General features: G+C 46.0%; 1 protein-coding gene across 1 annotated transcript in view; it reads left to right on the plus strand.

Annotated features, from left to right (window-relative positions):
• The first annotated feature begins 16,615 nt into the window (after positions 1-16,615).
• LOC140476862 (desmoglein-2-like) overlaps positions 16,616-24,728 on the plus strand; it is a 54,488-nt gene continuing 46,375 nt past the window's right edge. The window contains exon 1 of the mRNA XM_072569732.1: positions 16,616-16,898. Coding sequence (XP_072425833.1) covers positions 16,851-16,898 — 48 coding nt within the window. The 5' untranslated portion in view covers positions 16,616-16,850. The remainder of the gene's footprint in view (positions 16,899-24,728) is intronic.

Raw genomic sequence — 24,728 nt, forward strand, 5'->3', positions numbered from 1 at the left:
AGTATAGAGGGGATGTCAGAGGTGGGTTCTTTACACAGAGTTGTGAGAGCATGGAATACATTGCCAGCAGCAGTTGTGGAAGCAAGGTCATTGGGGACATTTAAGAGACTACTGGACATGCATATGGTCACAGAAATTTGAGGGTGCATACATGAGGATCAGTGGTCGGCACAACATTGTGGGCTGAAGGGCCTGTTCTGTGCTGTACTGTTCTATGTTCTATGTTCTATGTTCTCTCTCTCTCTCTCTCTCTCCTGCACCGTCCTCACCATGTGCTTCCTTTGTCTGTTCTTCTCCCTTTTAAACTGCTGTTGTTTTGATTTTTTTTTCAAAGTTCCAAAACAATGCAACAGCATATAAAACAGGAATTGCTGCTCCTGGAATTCGAGGAAATCACCTCCAACACCTAAAATACCTCAAAAAAAGGAGCAGCTCTTACAGCCAGAAATTTTTCCCATCTTCCACCTTGCACCTTTCAGAGCCTCAGGAAATCCCACAGACAATGAGGTCCACTTGAAGTACAATCACAGTTATTTTGAAGGAAATTTGCAGACAGGACACTCCAACACTGCCGGGTAATCTGTTTTTAGTAATGACACTTGTGAGGTAAATATTGGCAAAAGGCTAGAAAGAACTTTTACAAGCGGACATGGTTTTAAATTGTGGGTTGATAGATATAAGACAGATGTCAGAGGTAGGTTCTTTACTCAGAGAGTGGTCATTGGATAGGCATATGAATGAGAATGCAAGAGTGTAGGTTAGATGGGCTTCAGATTGGATCCACAGGTCAGCACAACAATGAGGGCCGAAGGGCCTGTACTGCGCTGTAATGTTCAATGTTTTATGTTCCAACTCTTCAGTTCTTCATATTATTGATGTACCCATCCAACATCCATCCCCATTCCCCAGCCCACTGACCACCCACACCAGTCCCCATCCAACATCCGTCCCCACTCCACTACCATCCTCCAGCCCACTGACCACCCACACCAGTCCCCATCCAACATCCGTCCCCACTCCACTCCCAACCTCCAGCCCACTGACCACCCACACCGGTCCCCATTCAACATCCGTCCCCACTCCACTCCCATCCTCTAGCCGACTGACCACCCACACCGGTCCCCATCCAACATCTGTCCCCACTCCACTCCCATCCTCCAGCCCACTGACCACCCACACCGGTCCGCATTCAATATCCGTCCCCATTCCACGCCCATCCTCCAGCCCACTGACCACCCACACCGGTCCCCATCCAACACCCGTACCCACTCCACTCCCATCCTCCAGCCCACTGACCAACCACACCGGTCCCCGTCCAACCACCGTCCCTGTCCTCCAGCCCACTGACCACCCACACCCGTCCCCATCCAACATCTGTCCCCATCCTCCAGCCCACTGACCACCCACACCGGTCCCCATCCAACATCCGTCCCCATCCTCCAGCCCACTGACCACCCACACTGGTCCCCATCCAACATCTGTCCCCACTCCACTCCCATCCTCCAGGATGCTGCCTACTCTGTCGGCCTACCTGCCAATTGGGAAATGATCCAAACCGGGAATGGTTATGCAAAGAGAATAAAAGTCATGGAGGGTCAACGGATTCCAGTACACTTCCAAGGGAGTGGATGAGGTGGGAGATAAATGAATCCAGGTCTTCTTGGAAAATAGATGAGACCGAGGGTAAAATGGAGCAGAAAAAACGGGTGCGCATGAAAAATAACAGGTTCATAACAAAGATATGGAATGAGTCAGTCAGTTTGAATGGAAAGTGAGAGGATTAATGGTGGAAGAGGAAAGGAATGGAATGGCAGCTAAACTAAAGGGTAGTCCAAACGTTTGTGATCAACATAAGACAGTAAAGGGTGGAACGGGTGCCATGAAGTCAAAACTGGATTTGTAATCATCAGTAAAGTGATGGAAGATGTTATTAACAGTGCTAACTGCTTCGTAACTTCCTACTCACTAATGCCCGGTTTGAGTTTCATCACGACCACTCATAATTTCATACGTTCATAAGATATAGGAGCAGAACTAGGCCATTTGGCCCATCGAGTCGGCTCTGCCATTCGATCGTGGCTGATATGCTTCTCATCCCTATGTTCCCACCTTCTCCCCATTACCCTTCAACCCATTACCAATTACAATCTGTCTAACTCCTCCTTAAATTTACTCATTGTCCCAGCATCCACCGCACTTTGGGCTTAACGAGTTCCACAGATTCACAATCCTTTGGGAGAAATAGTTTCTCAATGCTGTTTTAAATTTGCTGCCCCTTACCCTAAGATTATCACCTCTTGTCCCAGAATGCCCCACAAGAGGAAGCATCCGCTCCACATCTGTTTTCCTCAGCTCCTGACCTCATTACAGCATTGTTTGAAACATGGACAAAATAACTGAATTCCAGAGGTGAGGTGGGAATGATGTCAAAGCCATATTCGACTGAGTGTGGCATCAAAGGGCCCTGGAAAAATTGGAATCGATGGGAATTGGGAGAAAGTTCTCCCTTGGTTGGAGTCATACCTGACTCATAGGAAGATGGCTGTGAATGTTGGAGGTCAGTCATCTCAGCTCCAGGGCATCTCTGCAGGGGTTCCTCAGGGTAGTATCCGAGGTCCAACCATCTTCAGCTGCTTCATCTGGAATCCCAGAACTGATGTATGAAGAGACGTTGCATCAGTTTGCGCTATATTCACTAGCGTTTAGAGAGCAGATCTCACAGAAATCGAAAAGTTCCTAACAGAGCTAGGTGGGGTAAACACAAGAAGGCTGTTCCTGGTGCTTGTGAAGTCCAAAATCAGGATTCACAGTCGAAGGATATGGGGTAGGGATTTTAGGGCACAGCTGCGGAGAAATTCATTCACCCCGAGAGTGGAATTCTCTACTGGAAGAAACTATTGAGTTCAAAACTTTGAAGATTTTCAGGAAAGTTCGTGTGGCGAAAGGGATCAAATAGAAAGCGGGGGAAAGCGAAAACAGGGGACTGAGTTGGATGGTCAGCCATGATCATGTTGAATAGCAGAGCAGGCTCGAAGGGCCGAAAGGCCTGCTCCTGCTCCTATATTTTATATCTTCTTTAAAATCCTGTACTTTATGTTATCCCACCCATCTGAGTCTTCCTGTAGTGTGGCCCTGCTGTCAAAGCTTATCATGATCATAATGATCATATCCGACCTTCAGAACATTATGTTTCCAAGGGAACCCCTTAGGTTCTGTTTTAACCTTAGAGCCTGCCTCTTGGGGGTTGTTCCCTCACTGCTACTGTTCAGATCCCAGTTGATGGCAATTCTGGGTCAAGGGGATGAGGTGGAGTAGTGCCCCACTCACTCGAATGAGTGTCCACAAACAAATGCTGGAGAAGCTCAGCAGGTCTGGCAGCATCACGACAGAAAGAGAGACAAACTTAACATTCAGAGTCTTCTTCAGAACTGAGTAATCAAGAAATCCGTAACTCCAGACTAACGTTCTGCGGTCATTGCATGGCAAACCATGGCAGATGGCGAAATTTGAATTCGGTAAAAATCTGAAATAAAAAGCAATTGTGGCCATCTGACCACCATCAAAACCCAAACGTCACTCCATGACCTGCACTCGGGAAGTGGGTGTTGCTGGCTGGGCCCAGTATTCATTGCCTGTCCCTAGTTGCTCCCTGAGAAGGTGGGGGTGAGCTGCCTTCTTGAACCGCTGCAGTCCATGTGCTGTAGGTAAACCCACAAAAGCAGAAGCCCCCCCCACCACCTTCAGAAGGGCAGCAAGGGCTGAGTAATTAATGCTGGCTCAGCCAGCACAGCCCTATGAATGAATAGATATGTGAAAGAACCACACCTTTTCTGTTGCTGATTACACAGTGTGGATTTGTGTCCTTTATTCTTCGACTCAATCACGGGAGGGTAAGGCTTCATAAAGCAACTGCCCGAAGTAACATTGCTGCACAAATACAGCACGGGTGTGTCATCGAGAACTCAAACATTGTCATCGATAGCACGGATAATAAACAGGCTATGATTCAGTGAATGGCCTTGAGGTCTGATTCAAAAGGTTGTCAGTTTATGTTTCACTCCAGTGATTCTGTGCTGACACTGCAGTTCAGGGCTGCGAGAGTATCACACTGTCATTCGCTGTTCTGAGATCATGACTGATCTAATAATCCTCAACTCCATTTTCGTGTTTTTTTGCCCACAACCCTCGATTCCCCTTCTGACTGCCTCAGCCTTGAATGTATTGAATGACCCAGCCTTGACAGCCCTCTGAGGTAAAGAATTCCACAGATTCACTCCCTTCTGAGAGAAGAAAAGTTTTCTCATCTATCTTAAATAGGTGACCCCTTCAATCTGAGATTATTCTCTCTGGTCCTAGACTGCCCCGAACAAACTTTCCACATCGACCCAGTCAATTATATGCTTCCAGAAGGTTGTCTCTCATTGTTCTAAATGAGTACAGGCCCAAACTACTCAACCTCTTCTCATAAGAAAATCCTTCCAGATCCAGGATCAGTCCAGTCAACGTTTACTGAACTGCAATCCCAGTCTTTAAACAAGGGGACCAAAACTATTCATAGTATTCCAGCTGTGGTCTGACGAGTCCCTTGTATAGTTTTAGCAAAATCTCCCTGCTTTATATCTCTTTCCCCTTCTGGAATGAAGTCCTTCATTATTACCTGCTACATTTGGATGCTAGCTTTTTGCGACATATTGTCTGGGACTCCCAAGTCCCAGTTCTGCAGCTTTCTGCAGTCTTGCCCCATTTAAATAATATTCAGTTCCTCTACTCTTCCTGCCAAAGTGCATGACTTCACATTTTCCCACATTATATACTGTCTGCCAAGTATTTTGCCCACACACTTAAGTTGACTATATCTCTTTGTAGACTCCTTGCGTCATCATTTGCCTCCCACCAATTTTCGTGTCATCTCTAATATTGGCAAGAGTACTTTCACCTTCCTCATCCAAATCATTAGCATATATTGTGAATAATTGTAGCCCTAGCACTGATTTCTGTGGCACTGACAATATCCCTCATCTCAACTTACTGTCTTCAAGGAGTTCATTAATCTTCTATCTATGTTCATGACTTACCTCCGAAACCACGGGCTCTTATCTTATTGGGAACACCTCTGGGACACCCGCACCAACCAACCCAACCGCCCCGTGACTGAACACTTTAGCTCCCCCCCCCCCCCCGCCACTCCACCAATGACATGCAGGTCCTTGACCTCCTCCATCGCCAGACCCTGGCCACACGATGCCTGGAGGAAGAGCGCCTCATCTTCCGCCTAGGAACCCTCCAACCACACGGGATGAATGTAGATTTCTCCAGCTTTCTCATTTCCCCTCCCCCCACCTTATCTCAGTCCCAACCCTCGGACTCAGCACCGCCTTCCTGACCTGCAATCTTCTTCCCGACCTCTCCGGCCCCACCCCCTCTCCGGCCTATCACCCTCACCCTCACCTCCTTCCACCTATCGTATTCCCAGCGCCCCTCCCCCAAAATTCCCTCCCCCCCTACCTTTTATCTCAGCCCGCTTGGCACACCAGCCTCATTCCTGAAGAAGGGTTTATGCCCAAAATGTCGATTCTCCTGCTCCTCGGATGCTGCCTGGCCTGCTGTGTTTTTCCAGCACCACACTTTTCAACTCTGGTCTCCAGCATCTGCAGTCCTCACTTTCTCCTCTTATCTTATTAAGTAACCTTATGTATGACATCTTATTGTATGACATCCTTTTGGATATCCAAATATATTGCATTTACAGGCATGAATGTCCCTTCATGGCTACCCTCCTTCAGGCATATTTTGCCAATCTTTGTGAAAATTAAAATCACCCGTGATTAACATGATGGCTTTTTTTGAAAAAAATGCTCTCCTTACCTTTTGATTTATTCTCTGTCCTACAAAACAGGGATTCAAGAACTCCCACCAGAGTCTTCTTCCCCTTGTTATTTCTTATCACCAGATTCGACATTATTTGATCCAAGATCAATTCTTGTTAATATATTAATTTCACCTCGTACAAACAAACCCAGCCCACCGCCCTTCCTCCCTGTCTTTTCAAAAGGGTACATTGTGCTGAATATTCAGTTCACAGCTTTGATCTCCTTGTAACCGTGTCTCTATAATGCCTTTAAGATCATATCCATTAAACTGCTGTTACTTTATTTAGTTTAAAGACTGCCTTTCCAGTTCTTCCTCCCTCTACTTACAACGTCAATGGTTTTCCTTATCTGTTCGTATGTGTGTATGTAGGGCAAGTTTTATATGGGGTGGTTAGAGTGTAACCAGTAAGTTATATGGTGACACCTTATAGTTACCTGCATGTGGCTGGAATCTGTTTGTTCGGGAAAAATTGTAATTCTTGCTCATTGCAGAAACCTAGTTCGTGCTTTCTGCTTGTCTGAGTCTAAAAAGGACAGTACACTGGGGAAGTTTTGTGTACTTTGATAAATCCTTTGATTTTTGCCATGCCTCTGGAAATAGTGGGCCTTAATTTCCTTTGCATTAGCCCAGGGGAAAGTGAGAACTGCTGGAGAGTCAGAGTCTAAAAGTGAGGCACTGGAAAAGCACAGCAGGTCAGATAGCATCTGAAGAGCAGGAGAGTCGAGCCCTGATGAAGGGCTTATGCCCGAAACGTCGATTCTCCTGCTCCTCAGATGCCGCCTGACCTGCTGTGCTTTTCCAGCACCACACTTTTTGACTTTTCATTAGCCCAGTGAGACATGACACGCTGCAGTGATTCCTTATGCAGTTGAACATGACCAAAAGAGGATTGGCTTGTGAGCAAGGATAAACAGGTTCATAGGTTCATACGTTCATAAGATATAGGCCATTTGGCCCATCGAGTCTGCTCTGTCATTCAGTTGGGACTCTACCCACTGGAGTTTAGGGTGATCCCTGATGTATGGGGGGGTTAGGGTAAGGACATGGGAGAAGGGTGTTCAGTCCCTAAAATTATTGAACTCGATATTGATTAGGAATCCTCTGGGCTGTCCTGTGTCAAATGGAATTCAATCTGGATAAGTTTGAGGTGGACAGGACAAACAGGTAATGGAATGCAGGATGAATGGTAGGTTCCACAAAGGATCAGGCAGGTTCTTGGTGTGCATGTACACTGGTCCCTTAAGGTAGTGGGACAGGTAGATAAGTTGATTAAAATAGCATATACGACACTTGCCTTTATTAGCCAAGGCATAGAATTTAAGAACGAGGAAGTGACGCTGGAACTGTAGAAAATGCTAGTCAGACCACAGCGAGAGTACTGTGTGCAGTTCTGTAATCCACATAAAAGGAGGGGTGTAATAGCACTGGGAGAGGGTGCAGAGGGAGATTTACCAGGATGGTGCCTGGGCTGGAGAGTCTCAGTGATAAAGAGAGATTGGACAGACTGGGGTTGTTTTTCTTCGATCAGAGTGGTGCTGGAAAAACACAGCAGGTCAGGCAGCATCCGAGGAGCAGGAAAATCGACGTTTTGGGCAAAAGCACTTCATATTTCTTAGAGCAGAGGGGACTGAGGGGGACATGATTGAGAGATCTCGAAATTTGAGAGGGTAGATAGGGTAGACAGAGATGAAGCTTTCCCCTTGGTGGAGGGATCATTGACCAGGGGACGTAGATTTAAGGGAAGGAGCAGGACGTTTATAGAGGGGCATGAGGAAGAAACCTTTTCTCCCAGAGGGTGGTGGGAAACTAGAACTCACTGCCTCTGAGGGTGGGACAGGCAGAACCCCTCAGAGCGTTGAAGACGGATTTAGATGTGCTTTTGTGATACCAAGGCTACAGGCCAAGTGCTGGGAAATGGGATTAGAATAGTTAGGTGGTTGTTTGTGACCCATATGGACTCGATGGGCCTAAGGGCCTTTTCCCAAGCTGTGAATTGCAATGACTTTATAGTTACTGTGAGCAGTGTTATATTATCACCGTGACTCTCTTCTTGGTTAAACACTGTTTCCTGAAGAAGGACTCATGCCGGAAACGTCGATTCTCCTGCTCTTTGGATGCTGCCTGAACTGCTGCGCTTTTCCAGCAACATATTTTTCAGCTCTGATCTCCAGCATCTGCAGTCCTCACTTTCTCCTAAACACTGTTCAGGCAAGTTACACTTCTTGGTTCTGAGGAAGGGTCGCTGGCCCCGAAATGTTAACTCTGATTTCTCTCCAGAGCTGCTGCCAGACCTGCTGAGCTTTTCCAGCAACTTCTGTTTTTGTTTCTGATTCACAGTGTCCGCAGTTCTCTCGAATTTGGTTGCGATGAGAGGAAGCTGATGGGAAATGAGAGATATCTGGTTGTACTGTCCGCACTTTGTAATCTGGAAGAGATTTCGGGATGTGGGAGAAGTGAGATGTGAGAAGGAGGGTCAAGCACGATGCCCTTTCCCTTTAAGAGGTGCTGGTTAGCTCTCCAGTGCTCACAATATTGACCACCCACTCACTGACAGCACCGTTAGTCCCACCAGTGTGCTGCTGTAACCGGCTGCCGGTAAATTATCTATTGCTATCTCAGCACTTACTTTACAGGGGTTAACCGATTCGGCAACACTGGAATGCAAACGTTCATTTGATTAAACAACAGAGGTTCAAGCCAGGGCTCAGCTCAGCTGAAAGATCACGGCCAATATGCAGAGACTCCGAAACTGAAGTTCACAATCATGTTGAACAAACTGTGTAGCTATGGTCACAGGGTCAATGGTTGTGTTGCCAGAGATGTTGCTGTATCATGAGAAACATAGAAAGACTAATAAGGCCCACGTGGGTGTCCAAATTGTACAGTCAGAGCAGATAGGGCAGGTGCCAACATCAGTACTTTACTGAGATCCTGGTTTGGCTGCTTCATAGATGATCGAACGTGGGGAAGCAGGGCATTGAGCTACTGGTGTTGAAGGGGTAGCCCAGGTCTGAGCTATCACATCTGAGGAGCAGATTACTGCAATGTTCTGGCCTGTGGAATTGTGCATCTGAAGCAAATTCTAGGAGGTGGCCTGATGGAGCGCCTGAAGGATTAAGATACAAACACTTCTACTTGTAGAGGAAGTGCAAATGAAAGAAAATATCAAGACTCTAATAAAACCAACTGGGATAGAATCTCCTCCGTTGAGGACTGACTCTGAGCTGGCTGGCCACAGCCAGTGTACTGTGCAAACAAAAAACAAAAAAATTTTAAAAATAAAACCGACTGGGAATTCAGGAGAGATCTTCACCCAGACATTAGAGAGAGTGTGGAACTCATCACTCTAGACAGCAGTGGAGGCAAATGTAATCTATTATAGAGTCTACAGTCATAGAGAGGCACAGCACGGTGACAGACCCTTCAGTCCATCTCGTCCATGCCGACCAGATATCCCAACCCAATCTAGTCCCACCTGCCAGCACCCGGTCCATATCCCTCTAAACCTCCCTATTCATATACCCATCCAAATGCCTTTTAAATGTTGTAATTGTACCAGCCTCCACCACTTCCTCTGGCAGCCCATTCCATACACGTACCATCCTCTGTGTGAAAAACCCACAGTTCTGAGATTAAGAGTCTCATTTGTCACGATGTTCATCTGAACCATCACGAGTAAATTCATTGACCCCAATTCTTCATCTTGGTAATAGTCTAAATTACTGAGACCACGTGCGGAAAGGTATCCGTGCTAAGTTACAGGAGAGGGGAATCTGTCGCTGAGCATTAGTTTGTTATATAGTGCTTAATTGCTAGTTACATCCTGTCTGAGTCTCATGTTGAGGCCTCAGGGTAGACTCCAGAGTAAGTACAAATTAGCTACATAAATCGTAGCACCAGAGCAACTATTAAGGGGTTAACTCCAACCAGATATAGTCCAAGAGTGACCTTGTACAATCTCCTTTAGAACCACATGGAAAGGAAGGTCAGTAGGACATGCTGGTTCAATGCTGTCTGACAGCATGGTAAGTACACCAGACACCAACACAAACCCTCAGTAAACAGGGATTGCAACAAACACAACATGGTGAATAAATGTCTGTAACCTCCCCAGTCACCATTAATCCATATCAACCATGAGGCATGTGAATGAATTTTGTCCTGTGTGACTAAGCTACCCTCAATCAACAATGGTGATGCACATTAAGTGATTCAAGTGAACCAGATCTAATGTAAAATATTTACAAGTGAACCCACCCTCGGGCGACTGTCTGTGTGGAGTTTGCACATTTAATCTGTGTCTGTGTGGGTTTCCTTCAGGTGCTCCAGTTTCCTCCCACAGTCCAAAGATGTGCAGGTTAGGGTGCATTGGTCATGCTAAATTGCCCATAGTGTCCAGAGATGAGCAGGTTAGGGTGGATTTGCCATGCGAAATGCAGGGTTATAGGGATGGAGAGGGGAGGGGGTGGGGCGGGGTGGGTGTGATGCTCTTTGGAGGGTTGGTGTGGACTTGTTGGGCCGAATGGGCTGCTTCCATACTGTAGGGACTCTACGACCGTTCCGTGAACTCCGTGCTCCCAATATTTTAACGGCAGTGGAGTCAGACAGGGAAGTTGTGACCATGGTGACGATTCTCCCTGCATCTCTTGCAGGTTTTTCTTCCAGCCCAGACCTACATACTGCATTCTCAGAGAGGATGTCCCCACTCAAAAGCTTCCTCTACTATGGAATCCCCTCCCTCAAGGGCATTGTGGGTCCACCTGCAGCACATGGACTGCAGCGGTTCAAGAAGGCAGCTCACCCCCACCTTCTCAAGGGGCAACTAGGGACAGGCAGTAAAAACTGGGCCCAACCAGTGACACCCACATCCCACAAGAGAATTTTTTAAAAACGCACACGTGCTTCCTGTCTGACACTTTAAATTTTAATAGTAATTGTGTGGGGAATGGTTAGAAAAAAAAGCAGGCGTTTGATTTTCCGCTGTTAAGAACAGACAAATTGCACAGTTTTCACTCCTCCAACGTAAGGGTTTTGTGTGTGAAATCAGAGGGCAGTGGTCAGAGTTTGCTTGTGTGACAGAAGGTCAGTGCCCTGTGTATGTGTGTGTTTAAATGACAATATGGGATTGGGATGATAAATAAATTTGCAGAAGATATGGCGATTGGCTGTTTGGTTGTTGGTGATGCTCTTTGGAAGGAGGGACAAGAGAGTCATCAATGACTGGCAGGACACTAGGAAGCCCAGAGGGACAGAGGGACTTTAGGGTACTTGTCCATAGATACCTGAAGGTGCCAGGACAGGTTAATAGAGTAGTTAAGAAGACAAATGTGATTCTTGCCTCCAGTCGTGGCATAGATTATAGGAGCAGGGAGGCCATGTTGGAAATGTACAGGATTTTGGTGAGGCCACAGCTGGAGTACTGTGTGTGGTTCTGGTCCCCACTCTGTAGGAAGGATGTGACTGCACTGGAGGGGGTGCAGAGGGAGATACCCCAGGATAGTGCCTGGGATGGAACATCTCATTGATAGAGAGAGGCTGGATAATCTCGGGCTATTTTCTTTGGAGCAGAGAAGGTTGGTGGGGGGGACCTGATAGAGGAGTGTAATATTATGAGGGGCATAGACAGGGCGGGTAGGAATAGCTCCCTGGATTGCTGTGTTCTTCCAGCCTCCTGCCTGTCTACTTTGGATTCCAGAATCTGCAGTTTTATTTTGTCTCTGATTGGGCAAGATTGGCAGATTTTCTTACCTGAAGGACATTAGTGAACCTGATGGGTTTTCATCACAATTAACAGTGGTCACTATTAAGGCAGTTTTCTTTTTATTGAATCTATTGGTACAGTTAGTAAGTTTGCAGATGACACCAAAATTGGAGGTGTAGTGGACAGCGAAGAGGGTTACCTCAGATTACAACAGGATCTGGACCAGATGGGCCAATGGGCTGAGAAGTGGCAGATGGAGTTTAAGTCAGATAAATGTGAGGTGCTGCATTTTGGGAAAGCAAATCTAAACAGGACTTATACACCTAATGTTAAGGTCCTAGGGAGTGTTGCTGAACAAAGACACCTTGGAGTGCAGGCTCATAGCTCCTTGAAAGTGGAATCGCAGGTAGATAGGATAGTGAAGAAGGTGTTTGTTATGCTTTCCTTTATTGGTCAGAGTAATGAGTACAGGAGTTGGGAGGTCATGTTGCGGTTGTACAGGACATTGGTTAGGCCACTGTTGGAATATTGCATTCAATTCTGATCTCCTTCCTATTGGAAAGATGTTGTGAAACTTGGAAGAGTTCAGAAAAGATTTACAAGGATGTTGCCAGGGTTGGAGGATTTGAGCTACAGGGAGAGGCTGAACAGGCTGGGGCTGTTTTCCCTGGAGCGTCGGAGGCTGAGGGGTGACCTTATAAAGGTTTACAAAATTATGAGGGGCATGGATAGGATAAATAGACAAAGTCTTTTCCCTGGGATAGGGGAGTCCAGAACTAGAGGGCAAAGATATAAAAGAGACCTAAGGGGCAACTTTTTCATGCAGAGGGTGGTACGTGTATGGAATGAGCTGCCAGAGGAAGTGGTGGAGGCTGGTACAATTGCAATATTTAAGAGGCATTTGGATAGGTATATGAATAGGAAGGGTTTGGAGGGATATGGGCCGGGTGCTGGCAGGTGGGACTAGATTGGGTTAGGATATTTGGTTGGCATGGTCAGGTTGGACCAAAGGGTCTGTTTCTGTGCTGTACGTCTCTAAGACTCTATGACTCTTTCTGCCATGCTAGGATTCAAGCCCCCATCCCCACAGATTTAGCCTTGATTACTAGCCCAGGATTTTTACAACACTACCTTGCCTCTGTCTAAGATGTAAAGCTGATGGGACTTTACAACAACTGACAGAGGTTACCATCAGGCCTGCTTTTAATACACAAACAAAAGCAGAAATTAGATTAGATTCCCTACAGTGTGGAAACAGGGTCTTCAGCCCAACAAGTTCACACCAACCCTCTTAAGAGTAACCCACCCAGACCCATTCCCCTACCCTATATTTACCCCTGATGAATGCACCTAACACTATGGGCAATTTAGCATGGCCAATTTACCTGACCTGCACATCTCTGGTTTGTGGGAGGAAACTGACACAGGGATAGGGAGAACATGCAAGCTCCACACAGGCAGTCACCTGAGGCTGGAATTGAATCCAGGTCCCTGGTGCTGTGAGGCAGTAGTGCTAACCACTGAGCCACCGTACCACCCCTTACTGGAGAAACTCTGGCAGCATGTGTGGAGAGAAAACAGAGTTAACATTTTTGGACCAGTGACCCTTCTTTATATTTTTCTCTTTGTTCATTCATGGGACGAGCAGTATTTATTGCCCATCCTTAATTGCCTAGAGGCTAGTTAAGAGCCAACCACATTGATGTGAGTCTGGAGTTACATGTAGGCCAGACCAGGTAAGGATGGCAGCTTCCTTCCATCAAGGTCATCAGTGAACCAAGTGAGTTTTTCCAACACTCATAGTCATCATTAGATAAGTGACTCAGTGGTTAGCACTGTTGTCTCATAGCGCTAGGGTCCCAAGTTCGATTCCAGTCTTGGGTAACTATCTGTGTGGAGTTTGCATATTCTCCCTCTGTCTGTGTGAGTTTCCTCCCACAATTCAAACACGTGCAGGTTAGGTGAAATACCCATGCTAAATTACCCATAGTGTTCAGGGATGTATAGGGTAGGTTCAAGAGTTAGTGGAATGGTCTGGGTGGGTTACTATGTGGAGGGTCAGTGTAGACTTGTTGGGCCAAAGGGCCTGTTTCCACACTGTAGGGATTCTATGGAACAGCTATGATTCTATTTTAAATTCCAGTTATTTATTATATTCAAATTCCATCATCTGCTCTGACAGGATTTGAACCCATGTCCCCCAGAGCATTATCTGGGTCTCTGTATTAACAGTCCAGCAATAATACCACTTGGCCATCACCTCCCCACGAGCGGCTTTTAATTGAACTTCTTGCCCCCACTCTGATCCCACCATCAGCACTGGGCCAGCACCTCTCTTAAAATCAATCGCGTGGTTCAAATCAGTAATTGATTGATTTTCACTAACAGAAAATATCCACTGGAATTCGGAGTTGGAGTACAGGCTGAAAATACCATGAATCCTACCCACAATGCCTTGCCAGCGGTGTCCACATTCCACAGGAGACCAAAGAAATTTTAAAACAATTTACACTAAAGTTCTTCAGGTTAAGTAAACAAAATCGATTGTGATTTTGATTAAAGGAAGTTTTGTCCTTATTTTAAAGAGTGAATAAACAATCTTTGTTGCAAATTTAACTAAGTGCTTTTGGGTGGGAAGAGCCTTGGGCTGCAGATGAGTTGCAATGAGTCACATATTTTTCCCTTTCAGGTTATCGCAATACCCGACAGCTCAAATTCCGCACTAAAGGTTATCTCCCGGTATGCTGCCTTGACAGATGTGGTACATTTTAAAACGAAGAGGGATGGGTTCTAGTTTCAAGTCCAGCTGCAGAAACCTCAACACGATGTTCAAGTTGACACACTGAGGGAATGCTGCACTGTCAGAGAGGTTTTGACGAAACAGCTAAAGCAAGGACCTATCTGCCCTCTCGAGTTGGGGATTGGTGGGTGTGTGTGTGAGAGAGAGTAAGACAGACAGACAGACCGAGCGCTGAGTCCAGGAGTTGGGGCGTCATGTTACAGCTGTACCAGAAATTGGTCAGGCCACATTTGGAGCACTGCATACAGTTCTGGTCACCTGGCTGTAGGAAGCATGTTATTAAACTGGAATGGGGTAGAAAAAGATTTGCAAGGATGTTACCAAGACTGTAGGGCTTAAGGTATAAGGAGAGGCAGGGTAGGATGCTATTTATTTTCAGTGGAGTGTAAGAAGCTGAGGGAAGACTTACACAGGTTTGTAAAGTCGTGAGGGGCATGGATAGCCAAAGTCTTTTTCCGAAGTCCAAAACTAGAGGGCATAGGCTTCAGGTGAGAGAGGAAAGATTTAAAAGGGACGTAAGGGGCAACATTTTCACCAGAGGGTGGGGTGTGTATGGAACAAGCTGACAGAGGATGTGATGTAAGCTGGTACATTTTAAAAGGCATCTGGGTGGATGCACGACGTGGAATACAAACACCAGCATACGCCAGTTGGGCTGAATGGCCTGTTTCTTTGCCAGAGTTCTCCATTAATCAGATTCACTAATGTGCTTTGGGGAGGGAAATCTGCCGTCCTTACCCAGTCTGGCCCACATGTGATTCCAGACCCACACCAATGTAGTCGACCCTGATTATTCAAGAATAATTAGGGACAGGCATAAAATGCCGAATGTAGCAGAGTCGCCCAGAAAAAAGACTATTTAAAATTGTTGCAGAAGAGCGAGTCACACTTGTGGTATCCTGGGACTGAGCCAAGTGTATTTGAAAGCCAGAGGTGCAAGAAGATATGTGTGATCCACTTTTATTGAGTATGAGTCATTGCTAAAATTCCACCTCAACCAGCAGCACTATGAGAAAATGATCAGCTGGACCCAGCTGTGGGGGATCTTGCTGTGCGCACATTTTGGCTGCCCACTGATCCCTGCATTGCAGTGGTGAGCACTCTGTGGGCTATGAACTCCTGAGGCTGTGACACATTCCTGTGACAGATGCAGGTCTCAGTTTTCACAGTGAGACAAATGAGATCGCAGCTCACGCAAAACAAAAACCCACAAAACCCCCTCTCCCAGATTAAAAGGCCCCTCCCATTTTACTTTAGGCATGAGATCTCAGGCTTCCTACCAAAAGGTTTCAACACGTGAGCCTCCTAAATGCCCCACCCAGTCAAATAGCTCTCCTCCACCTCTCTGACATGCCTGTCACTGACGGATATTTCAATTCTCATCAACCTGTCCAGATATGTAATGAGACAAGAAAGCTGCAGATGCTGGAATCCAAAGTAGACAGGCAGGAGGCTGGAAGAACACAGCAAGTTAGGCAGTATCAGGAGGTGGAGAGGTCGACGTTTCGGGTGTAACCCTTCCTCAGGGCTACACCCAAAGCATCGACCTCTGCACCTCCTGATGCTGCCTGGCTTGCTGTGCTCTTCTTTGTATGCGCTGACACACCTCTGAGGGACTTGAACAGGCAGGGACACTACCACTGCACCGCAAGAGTCCCCACTGTCACTGATAAACCCAAACACAAAAATAAACCCAAAAATCAAATAATCCGGAGGCAAACTCATACTTTCCCAATTAATAGTCTCTCATGAGATTAATATTTCATTCTGGGGAAACTGAGGATAAAAAAATTGACCTAGGAGAAAGTGAGGACTGCAGATGCTGGAGACCAGAGTTGAAAAGTGTGGTGCTGGAAAAGCGCAGCAGGTCAGGCAGCATCCGAGGAGCAGGAGAATCGACATTTTGGGCATAAGCCCTTCTTCAAGAATCCTGAAGAAGGGCTTATGCCCGAAACGTCGATTCTCCTGCTCCTCGGATAAAAAAACTGAAGTCATAGAAACGTTGATGTTGTGTCTGTCTGCTCAAAGTGACAGCCACACTGTCCAGGTTAAAAGAGAATGTGCTCCAACAATAGAACAACTGCCCAGTGCTTTCCTCTAGTTTAGTCAGGTGTTTGGCAGTACAGTATTGGCCAAAGGCACTCTGTTGCTAGGGCTTTCTTTACGGTTTCTAAGGGTGGCGACGTCAGGTGTGTTTGCCTCAACACGAGAAAAACACAAAGGGTGGAATTCTCTCGGTTTCAACTGGAGATTTCACTGCATCCCTCTCATTGTGCAGAAAGCAGCAGCCAAAACACCTCTGCCCTGAGGGCAGGGCGCGGTCCCCATACATTTCTAAACTTGGAGTGTTCTTTGTGTCTGCACTCACTCGTGAGCTTGCTCTTTCAGAAGGCGAAGGGTTTGAAGGAAGAGCAGGCACAGTGTGAGATCTAGGAGGTGGACACCAGAGAGAGAGAGAGAGAGAGCAAGACCAGGAATATGCCTTGGATTTCCACAAGAAGCATTCTCTGCTTTCTGCTTGCTACGGTGAGAATTTTAATTGCTGCAAGATTGGGGAGTTTTGAATGAAAAGAGGACTGAAGTGTTTTGCAAAGTTTAAAATCTGCCCCGTCACTTTTTTTAAAAGTCATGCTTTTTGTAATTCTCGACAGAAAAGGTCACTGTCTATTTAATCCCATTTGTGAGCTCATTTACTGTGAAGCACCAATGTTTCCACTCTGTAAATTGTCTTCCTGACCCCAGCCTGCCCTCTGAAAGCTGTAGTAATCTCCCTGCTGCTTCCAATCTCTCTATATGGGCTTCTGGCTTCACACCAGATTTCACCGGCAGTAATTCGTCCTTTTAAAGCTTCCTTTTAAAGCTGTTTCTTACGTGTTGTGTTTGTTAAACTCCTAAAAGATTTGTGGACTTCAGTACGTCAATGATTGGAAGTGATCACATTAGTGAACAAATCACCTGGATTTTTCCGACTGGAGGCCTGTGATCAGTGGTGTGGCCCAAGGATCGGTGCTGGGTCCACTGTTTTTTGTCATTTGTACAAATGATTTGCACGTGAACATAGGAGCGAACATAGTATGTTTGTAGATGACACCAAAATTTAAGGTGTAGTGAACAGGGAAGCAGGTTACCTCAGAATACAAAGGCACTGTGATCAGATGGGCCAATGGGCCAAGGAGTGGAGCTTAATTTAGATAAATGTAAGGTGCTGCATTTTGGCAAATCAGGGCAGGGCTTATGCACTTAATGGTAAGGTCCTGGGGAGTGTTACTGAACAAACAGACCTTGGGGTGCAGGTCCATAGTTCTATGAAAGTGGAGTCACAGGTCGAGAGGGTGGTGAAGAAGACATTTGATACACTTGCCTATATTGGTCAGTGTATTGAGTATAGGAGTTGGGAGGTCATGTTATAGCTGCACAGGACATTGGCGTGGATAGGATAAATAGACAAGGTCTTTTCCCTGGGGTAGGGGAGTCGAGAACTCGAAGGCATAGATTTAAGGTAAGAGGGGAATGATTTAAAAGGGACTCCAGGGGCAACTTTATCACGCAGAGGGTGGTACATGTATGGAATGAGCTACCAGAGGAAGTGGTGGAGGCCAGTACAATTACAATGTTTAAAGGGCATCTGGATGGGTATATGAATAGGAAGGGTTTGGAGGGATATGGGCCGGGTGCTGGCAGGTGGGACTAGATTAAGTTAGGTTATCTGGTTGGCATGGATGAGGGGTCTATCTCTCTGCTGGGCAACTTTATAACACGAAATGCACTGAATTTTAGATTAGATTCCCTTACAGTATGGAAGCAGGCCCTTCGGCCCAACAAGTCCACACCAATCCTCCGAAGAGTAGCCACCCAGACCCATTTCCCTCTGACTAGTGCATCTAACACTATGGGCAATTTAGTATGGCCAACTCACCTAACCTGCACATTTTTGGACTGTGGGAGGAAACCGGTGCAAACCCAGAGGAAACCCACGCAGACATGGGGAAGAATGTGTAACACTCCCCACAGACAGTCGCCCAAGGCTGGGATTGAACCTGGATCCCTGGCGCTGTGAGGCACCAGTGCTAACCACTGAGCCACCGTGCCACCCTAACACTGGCCTTTATGATTTTGCTGAAGGATTTGTTAGTTGTGGATGTGTGCAATTATTTTGTAAATGAAGGAACGTGTTAGAAATTATAAGCGATTGTAGTAAGCAATCTGAGCATTACTTAAAGGGGTGATATGACAACAAATTATGACTGATACCTACAGCCCTCCCTCTTTGGTAAGGGGTAATGCTGAGGTTGGTGCATTTTGAATTGACTTAGAATTCAGAATTGTTCTTCCTCTGCTCTTCCCTCACATCTCTCCCTCCACCATGACCCCCACCTTTCTTTTACAACAATTAGAATTTACTTTCTCCGGATTTAAAGTTGCTTTAGGATTTAGAACATAGAACATTACAGCACAATGCAGGTCCTTTGGCCATCGATGTTGCACCAACCTACGAAACCAGTCTGAAGCCCACCTATCCTACACTATTCCATTTTCGTCCATGTGTCTATCCAATGACCATTTAATTTAACCTTTGGCGATTGTGTCTTCAGCTGCGTGGTCCGAGTCTGCAATTTCTTCCCTCAACTTTGCCGCCTTATCTCCCATTTCCTTCTCAATAACCAATCTTGGCGACCACTGTTCCAAATATGGTGTCGTGTGGATTGGCATTGCAATTCATTTGGTAAAGGTCCCTTGGGGTGTTCAATGAAGTACCTTGAGGCGTTTTAAGGCACTACATAAATGCAGGTTCAGCAGCTGCTGTCATCATGACCCAGGGGATAGTGAATTCCAAACCTTCACCATGAAGCTGCCGAGTTGCAGCTGAGACAGCAATCAGCAGCCATGGGCCAGTTGGTCTGCATTCCTTTTGTTTAGAAACCTTCAGTCTTGGGGCATGAACATCAGAGTCTGGATTAGCATCTGTTGCCCATCCCTGATCGTTTTTGAACAGAGTGTCTTGCTCAGTCACTACGGAGGGAGTTCAGGAGCTTCTTGCTGCCATCACGTCAGCTGGACCGGGCAAAGACTGGGCAGCCCCTCTCCTGTTCATGAATCGGATGGGTGTTTTTTATAAGAATTGGCGATTTCACTTCGGAATTCAAGAATTGAATCGAAATGTAACTATCTGCCATGCTGGTGCTGTTTTCCTTGGAGCGTCAGAGGCCGAGGGGTGACCTTATAGTGGTTTATAAAATCATGAGGGGCCAAAAGGGCAGTTTATTCAGCAAAGGGTGGTGCATGTGTGGTAGGTGCTGTCAGAGGAAGTGGTGGAGGCTGGTACAATTACAGCATTTAAAAGGCATCTGGACGGGTATATGAATAGGAAGGGTTTGGAGGGATATGGGCCAAATGCTAGCAAATGGGACTAGATTAATTCAGGATATCTGGTTGGCATGGACGGGTTGGACCGAAGGGTCTGTTTCCATGCTGTACATCTCTGTGACTTTATGGCTCTGATGTTATGGTGAGATTCAGACCTGAGCCACCAGGTTCTGGATTACTAAGCGAGAGTCATCCCCACAATGCCAAATTGTTTTATTTCTATTAGAATGGACAGTGGTCATCATTAGGGCCGGATTTAATGTTGAATAAAAATCAGCAATGGCCGAATGTGAGCCCCTGTCCTCGATGAATTAACTGGTGCTTTGATTCATTAGCCCAGTGACTTTACCAGTAATGACAGTCATTATGGGGGACTTTAACTTCCCCAACATTGACTGGAAATGCTATAACTCTAGTAGTTGGGTGAATCAGTTTTTGTCCAATGTGTACAGGAGGGTTTTCTGAAAGTATGTTGAAGGGCCGACAAGAGGGGGAGGCCACACTGGGGTCTAGATTAGAGTGGTGCTGGAAAAGCACAGCAGGTCAGGCAGCATCCGAGGAACAGGAGAATCGACATTTCGGGCAAAAGCCCTTCATCAGGAGGCCACACTGGATCTGGTGCTTGGTAATGAACCAGGCCAGGTATTTGATTTGGTTGTAGGTGAGCACTTTGGAGAGAGTGACCATAATTCAGTTGCGTTTAGTTTAGCGATGGAAAGGGATAGGTACATGCCACAGGTCAGGAGTTATCGATGGGGCAAAGGGCAATTATAATGCAATTAGGCAAGAATTAGGATGCATAGATTGGGGTAGCAAAATGCAGAGGATGCAGACACTGGAAATGTGGAGCTAGTTTAAGGAACAGATATTGCATGTCCTTGATAGGTATGTCCCTGTCAGGCAGGGAGGAAGTGATAAGGTAAGGGAACCGTGGTTTACTACAGAAATTGCATCTCTTGTTAAGCGGATGTGTTGATGAGACAAGATGGTTCAGATGAGATGATGGAGAGTTACAGAACAGCTAGGAAGGATTTAAAAAGAGAGTTAAGAAGAGCAAAGAGAGGACGCGAGCAGTCTTTAGCAAATAGAATAAAGGGGAACCCTAAATCATTCTATAGGTATGTGAGGAATAAAAGGATGACTAGGGTAGGAATAGGGCCAGTCAAAGACAGAAGTGGGAAGTTCTGCGGAGATTGGAGATGTGCTAAACGAACATTTCTCATTGGTGTTCACTCAGGAAAAGGAGAATACTGTAGAAGAGAAGAATGAGATATAAGGTATTAGACTAGAAAGAATCAAGGTTGGTTACAAAGAAGTGTTATCAATTCTAGAAGGAGTGAAAGTAGACAACCCCCCTAGGCCAGATGGGATTTATCCAAGGATTCTCTGGGAAGCTAGGAAGGTGGTGTTGGAGCCTTTGGCTTTGATCTTTCAGTCGTCATTGTCTACAGGTTTAGTGCCAGAGGACTGGAGGATTGCAAATGCTGTGCCCTTGTTCAAGAAGGGCAGTAGAGATACCCAGGTAATTATAGACCAGTGAACCTTGTGTCTGTTGTAGGAAAGGTTTTGGAAAGGATTATAAGAGATAAGATTTATAATCATCTAGCAAGCAACAATTTGATTTCAGATAGTCAACATGGTTTCATCAAGGGTAGGTCGTGTCTCACAAACCTCATTGAGTTTTTTGAGAAGGTGACCAAGCATGTAGATGAGGGTAGGGCAGTTGACGTGGTATACAGGGACTTCAGTGAAGCCTTTGATAAGGTTCCACATGGTAGGCTATTGGAGAAAATGCAGAGGCATGGAATTGAGGGTGATTTAGCAGTTTGGATTAGAAACTGGCTTTCTGAGAGAAGGCAGCGAGTGGTGGTTGATGGAAAATATTCAGCTTGGAGTCCAGTTACTAGTGGTGTGCCACAAGGATCTGTTTTGGGACCACTGCTGTTTGTCATTTTTATAAGTGACTTGGACACAGGTATAGGTGCAGTAAGTTTGCAGATGATGCTAAAGTCTGTGGAGTAGCGGACAGTTTGGAATAATGTTGTAGGTTGCAAGGGGACTTGGATAAACTGCAGAATTGGGCTGAGAGGTGGCAAATGATTTCAATGCAGATAAATGTGAGGTGATGCCCTTTGGGAAGAATAACAGGAAGGCAGAGTACTGGGTCAATGGAAAGATTCTTGGTAGTGTGGATATGCAGAGGGATCTTGGTGTCCATGTACATAGATCCCTGAAAGTTGCCACCCAGGTTGATAGTGCTGTTAAGAAAGCAAAAGGTGTGTTAGGTTTCATTGGTAGAGGGATTGAGTTCCGGAGCCGCAATATCATGCTGCAACTATACAAAATGCTAATGCAGCCACACTTGGAATATTGTATACAGTTCTGGTAGCCCTACTACAGGAAGGATGTGGAAGCATTGGAAAAGGTGCAGAGGAGATTTACCAGGATGTTGCCTGGTCTGGAAAGAAGCTCTTATGAGGAAAGGCTGAGAGACTTGGATCTGTTCTCATTGGAGAGAAGAAGGCTAAGAGGGGATTTGATAGAGACATACAAGATGATCAGAGGATTAGATAGGATAGACAGTGAAAGTCTTTTTCCTAGGATGATGATGTCGACTTGTACTAGGGGGCATAGCTGCAAATTGAGGGGTGATAGATTTAAAACAGATGTCAGAGGTAGGTTCTTCACTCAGAGAGTGGTAAGGGTGTGGAATGTCCTGCCTGCCAATGTAGTCAACTCAGCCACATTAGGGAGATTTAAACAATCCTTGGATAAGTACATGGATGATGATGGGGTGGTGTAGGGGGATGAACTTAGAATAGTTCGCAGGTCGGCGCAACATCAAGGGCCGAAGGGCCTGTTCTGCGCAGTATTGTTCTATGTTCTATGATGTGGATGTGCCCATGCTGGACTGGGGTGGACAAGGTCAGAACTTATGGAACACCAGGTTATAGTCCAACAGGTTTATTTGAAATCACAAACTTTCAGAGCACTGTCCCTTCATCAGGTAAAGTCAGATAAACCTGTTGGACTATAATCTGGTGTCATGTGACTTTGACCTTTACCAATAATGCCGCTTTCTTGTAGATACTGTCCCCAAAGATATTGAAGGCTACAGGATAAAGGTGGGTGTATAGAATCAGGGACAGCCACGATTTCGCTAAGACCCAAGGCTCTAATCAACTCCACCTCCCCAACTCACATGGCCTTAGTAACTTGCCGACCTCCCCCATTACCACTCACTCATTAGGATGAGTGAAGGTGAAAACTTACTGAGCAACATTTACCCCAGAAGGAAAGTGAGGGTGGGAAACTCGAAGAAATGTGACACACAGCTGACTCACATTATGAGCTAGAGCAATATTTGTATCAAAGGGGATGAAGATCATTTCAATACCGAGTATATATACCAACACTTCACTTCTGTTGATGAAAAAGTGTCATGATTTGCCATCTCTGGCTTTTCGTTTTGAGGTTTTGTTTTGCTCACATTTGTTTTTAACTTGAATGGAGTGGCTAATCGTGGGGTCACGCTCAGGGTCGTGTGCAACTTTGAGCCAAAGTGGTTAATCAGCAGCTTGTTATAGGGGTCATCTGTGGCAAGTCATAGGGGTGTTGGGGTTCAAAGCTGTCTGAGTGAGATCAAGGCTGATCTGAGGCCTAGCTCTACATACCCACCTTTGACCCCGTACACGTCAACATATTTGGGAACCAACAAATCCGTCACTCTCAGCTTGAAAACCTGAAGGAAAGGGAGCAGAAGCAGGAATACTGTCCTGTTCTTCTCCCCATTCATTCTCTATCTATGAAACAAGGATGGATTTGGGAATTCCAATTCTAATTCCCAACACTCCAATTCTACCCACAAAAGGTTAAGTTTTACGGTGGCCACAGGAGAAAGTTAGCCCAATCAGCGATGGGTATGATTCGATATTCCATAGAACCCCGACAATGTGGGAACAGGCCATTCGGCCCAATGAGCACACACCGATCCTCCAAAGACCCAGCCCTCCCCTACTCTATCCCTGTAAACCCTGCATTTACCCCCATGGCAAACCCACCTAGCCTACACATCCCTGGACACTAAGAGAAATTTTATATGGCTTATCCACCCTACCCTGCACACCTTTGGACTGTGGGAGGAAACGAGAGCGTCCGGAGGAAACCCACACAGACACGGGGAGAATGTGCAAATTCCACAGCGACAGCCCCCCGAGGGTGGGATCAAACCCAGGACCCTGACGTTGTGAGGTAGCAGTGCTAACCATGAGCCATTGTGTCACTCCTGATGTTATGTTCCAAGTTCCAAGACACTACCACAAATTCCCAGGCCCACACTAAGCCAGTATCCCCTCTCTCCTCACTGACCTACTTTTACTTTCTGACACCACCCCCCAGCATATTCATATTAAGCCTTCATTTGCAAATCGACCCTTCCTTTCAGTCCAATCTTTGTTGATCAGTTTGATGTAATTTTCCAGCTGTTTTATTCTCATCCAAAAAGCCTGTTTTCCTTAGGCAGAGCCTACATGCCATAATCTCTGGGCTGACCGATGTAAACACCACTCCTGTACCATCTTCAGCTCCCACCCTTGAAGGCTTGGATTGTGAGCTCGACATATGAGGCATCTTTTTCTTAAGGGGCTGAATAGCCTCTTCCTGTTTTGATGTAACACATTTGCGACATTCCTGTTTCTATACCTTACCCAGAGGAATAAGCAAAATTCTGTTGTGAACTGCACATGGACCAAACTGCAACAGATGGCTGCTTGTGTGTTATCCCTTTTAAAAACTCGGGCAGATCAGACATGTAACACAATGGAAAAGCACCACATGGTCAAATAGACAGACCATCCACAGAATAAATGCTGAGGGTACTTTGGCATGGAGAAGTATTTTAGAGAGATTAGGGCCTTATAAAAATATTGGCCAGAGGATAGTCACTTTGGGGATACGGAGGCATAGTGATAGTGTCACTGCATTGGTAATTCT

This window comes from Chiloscyllium punctatum, chromosome 5, assembly GCF_047496795.1.
Source record: "Chiloscyllium punctatum isolate Juve2018m chromosome 5, sChiPun1.3, whole genome shotgun sequence".
Lineage (NCBI taxonomy): Eukaryota > Metazoa > Chordata > Chondrichthyes > Orectolobiformes > Hemiscylliidae > Chiloscyllium > Chiloscyllium punctatum.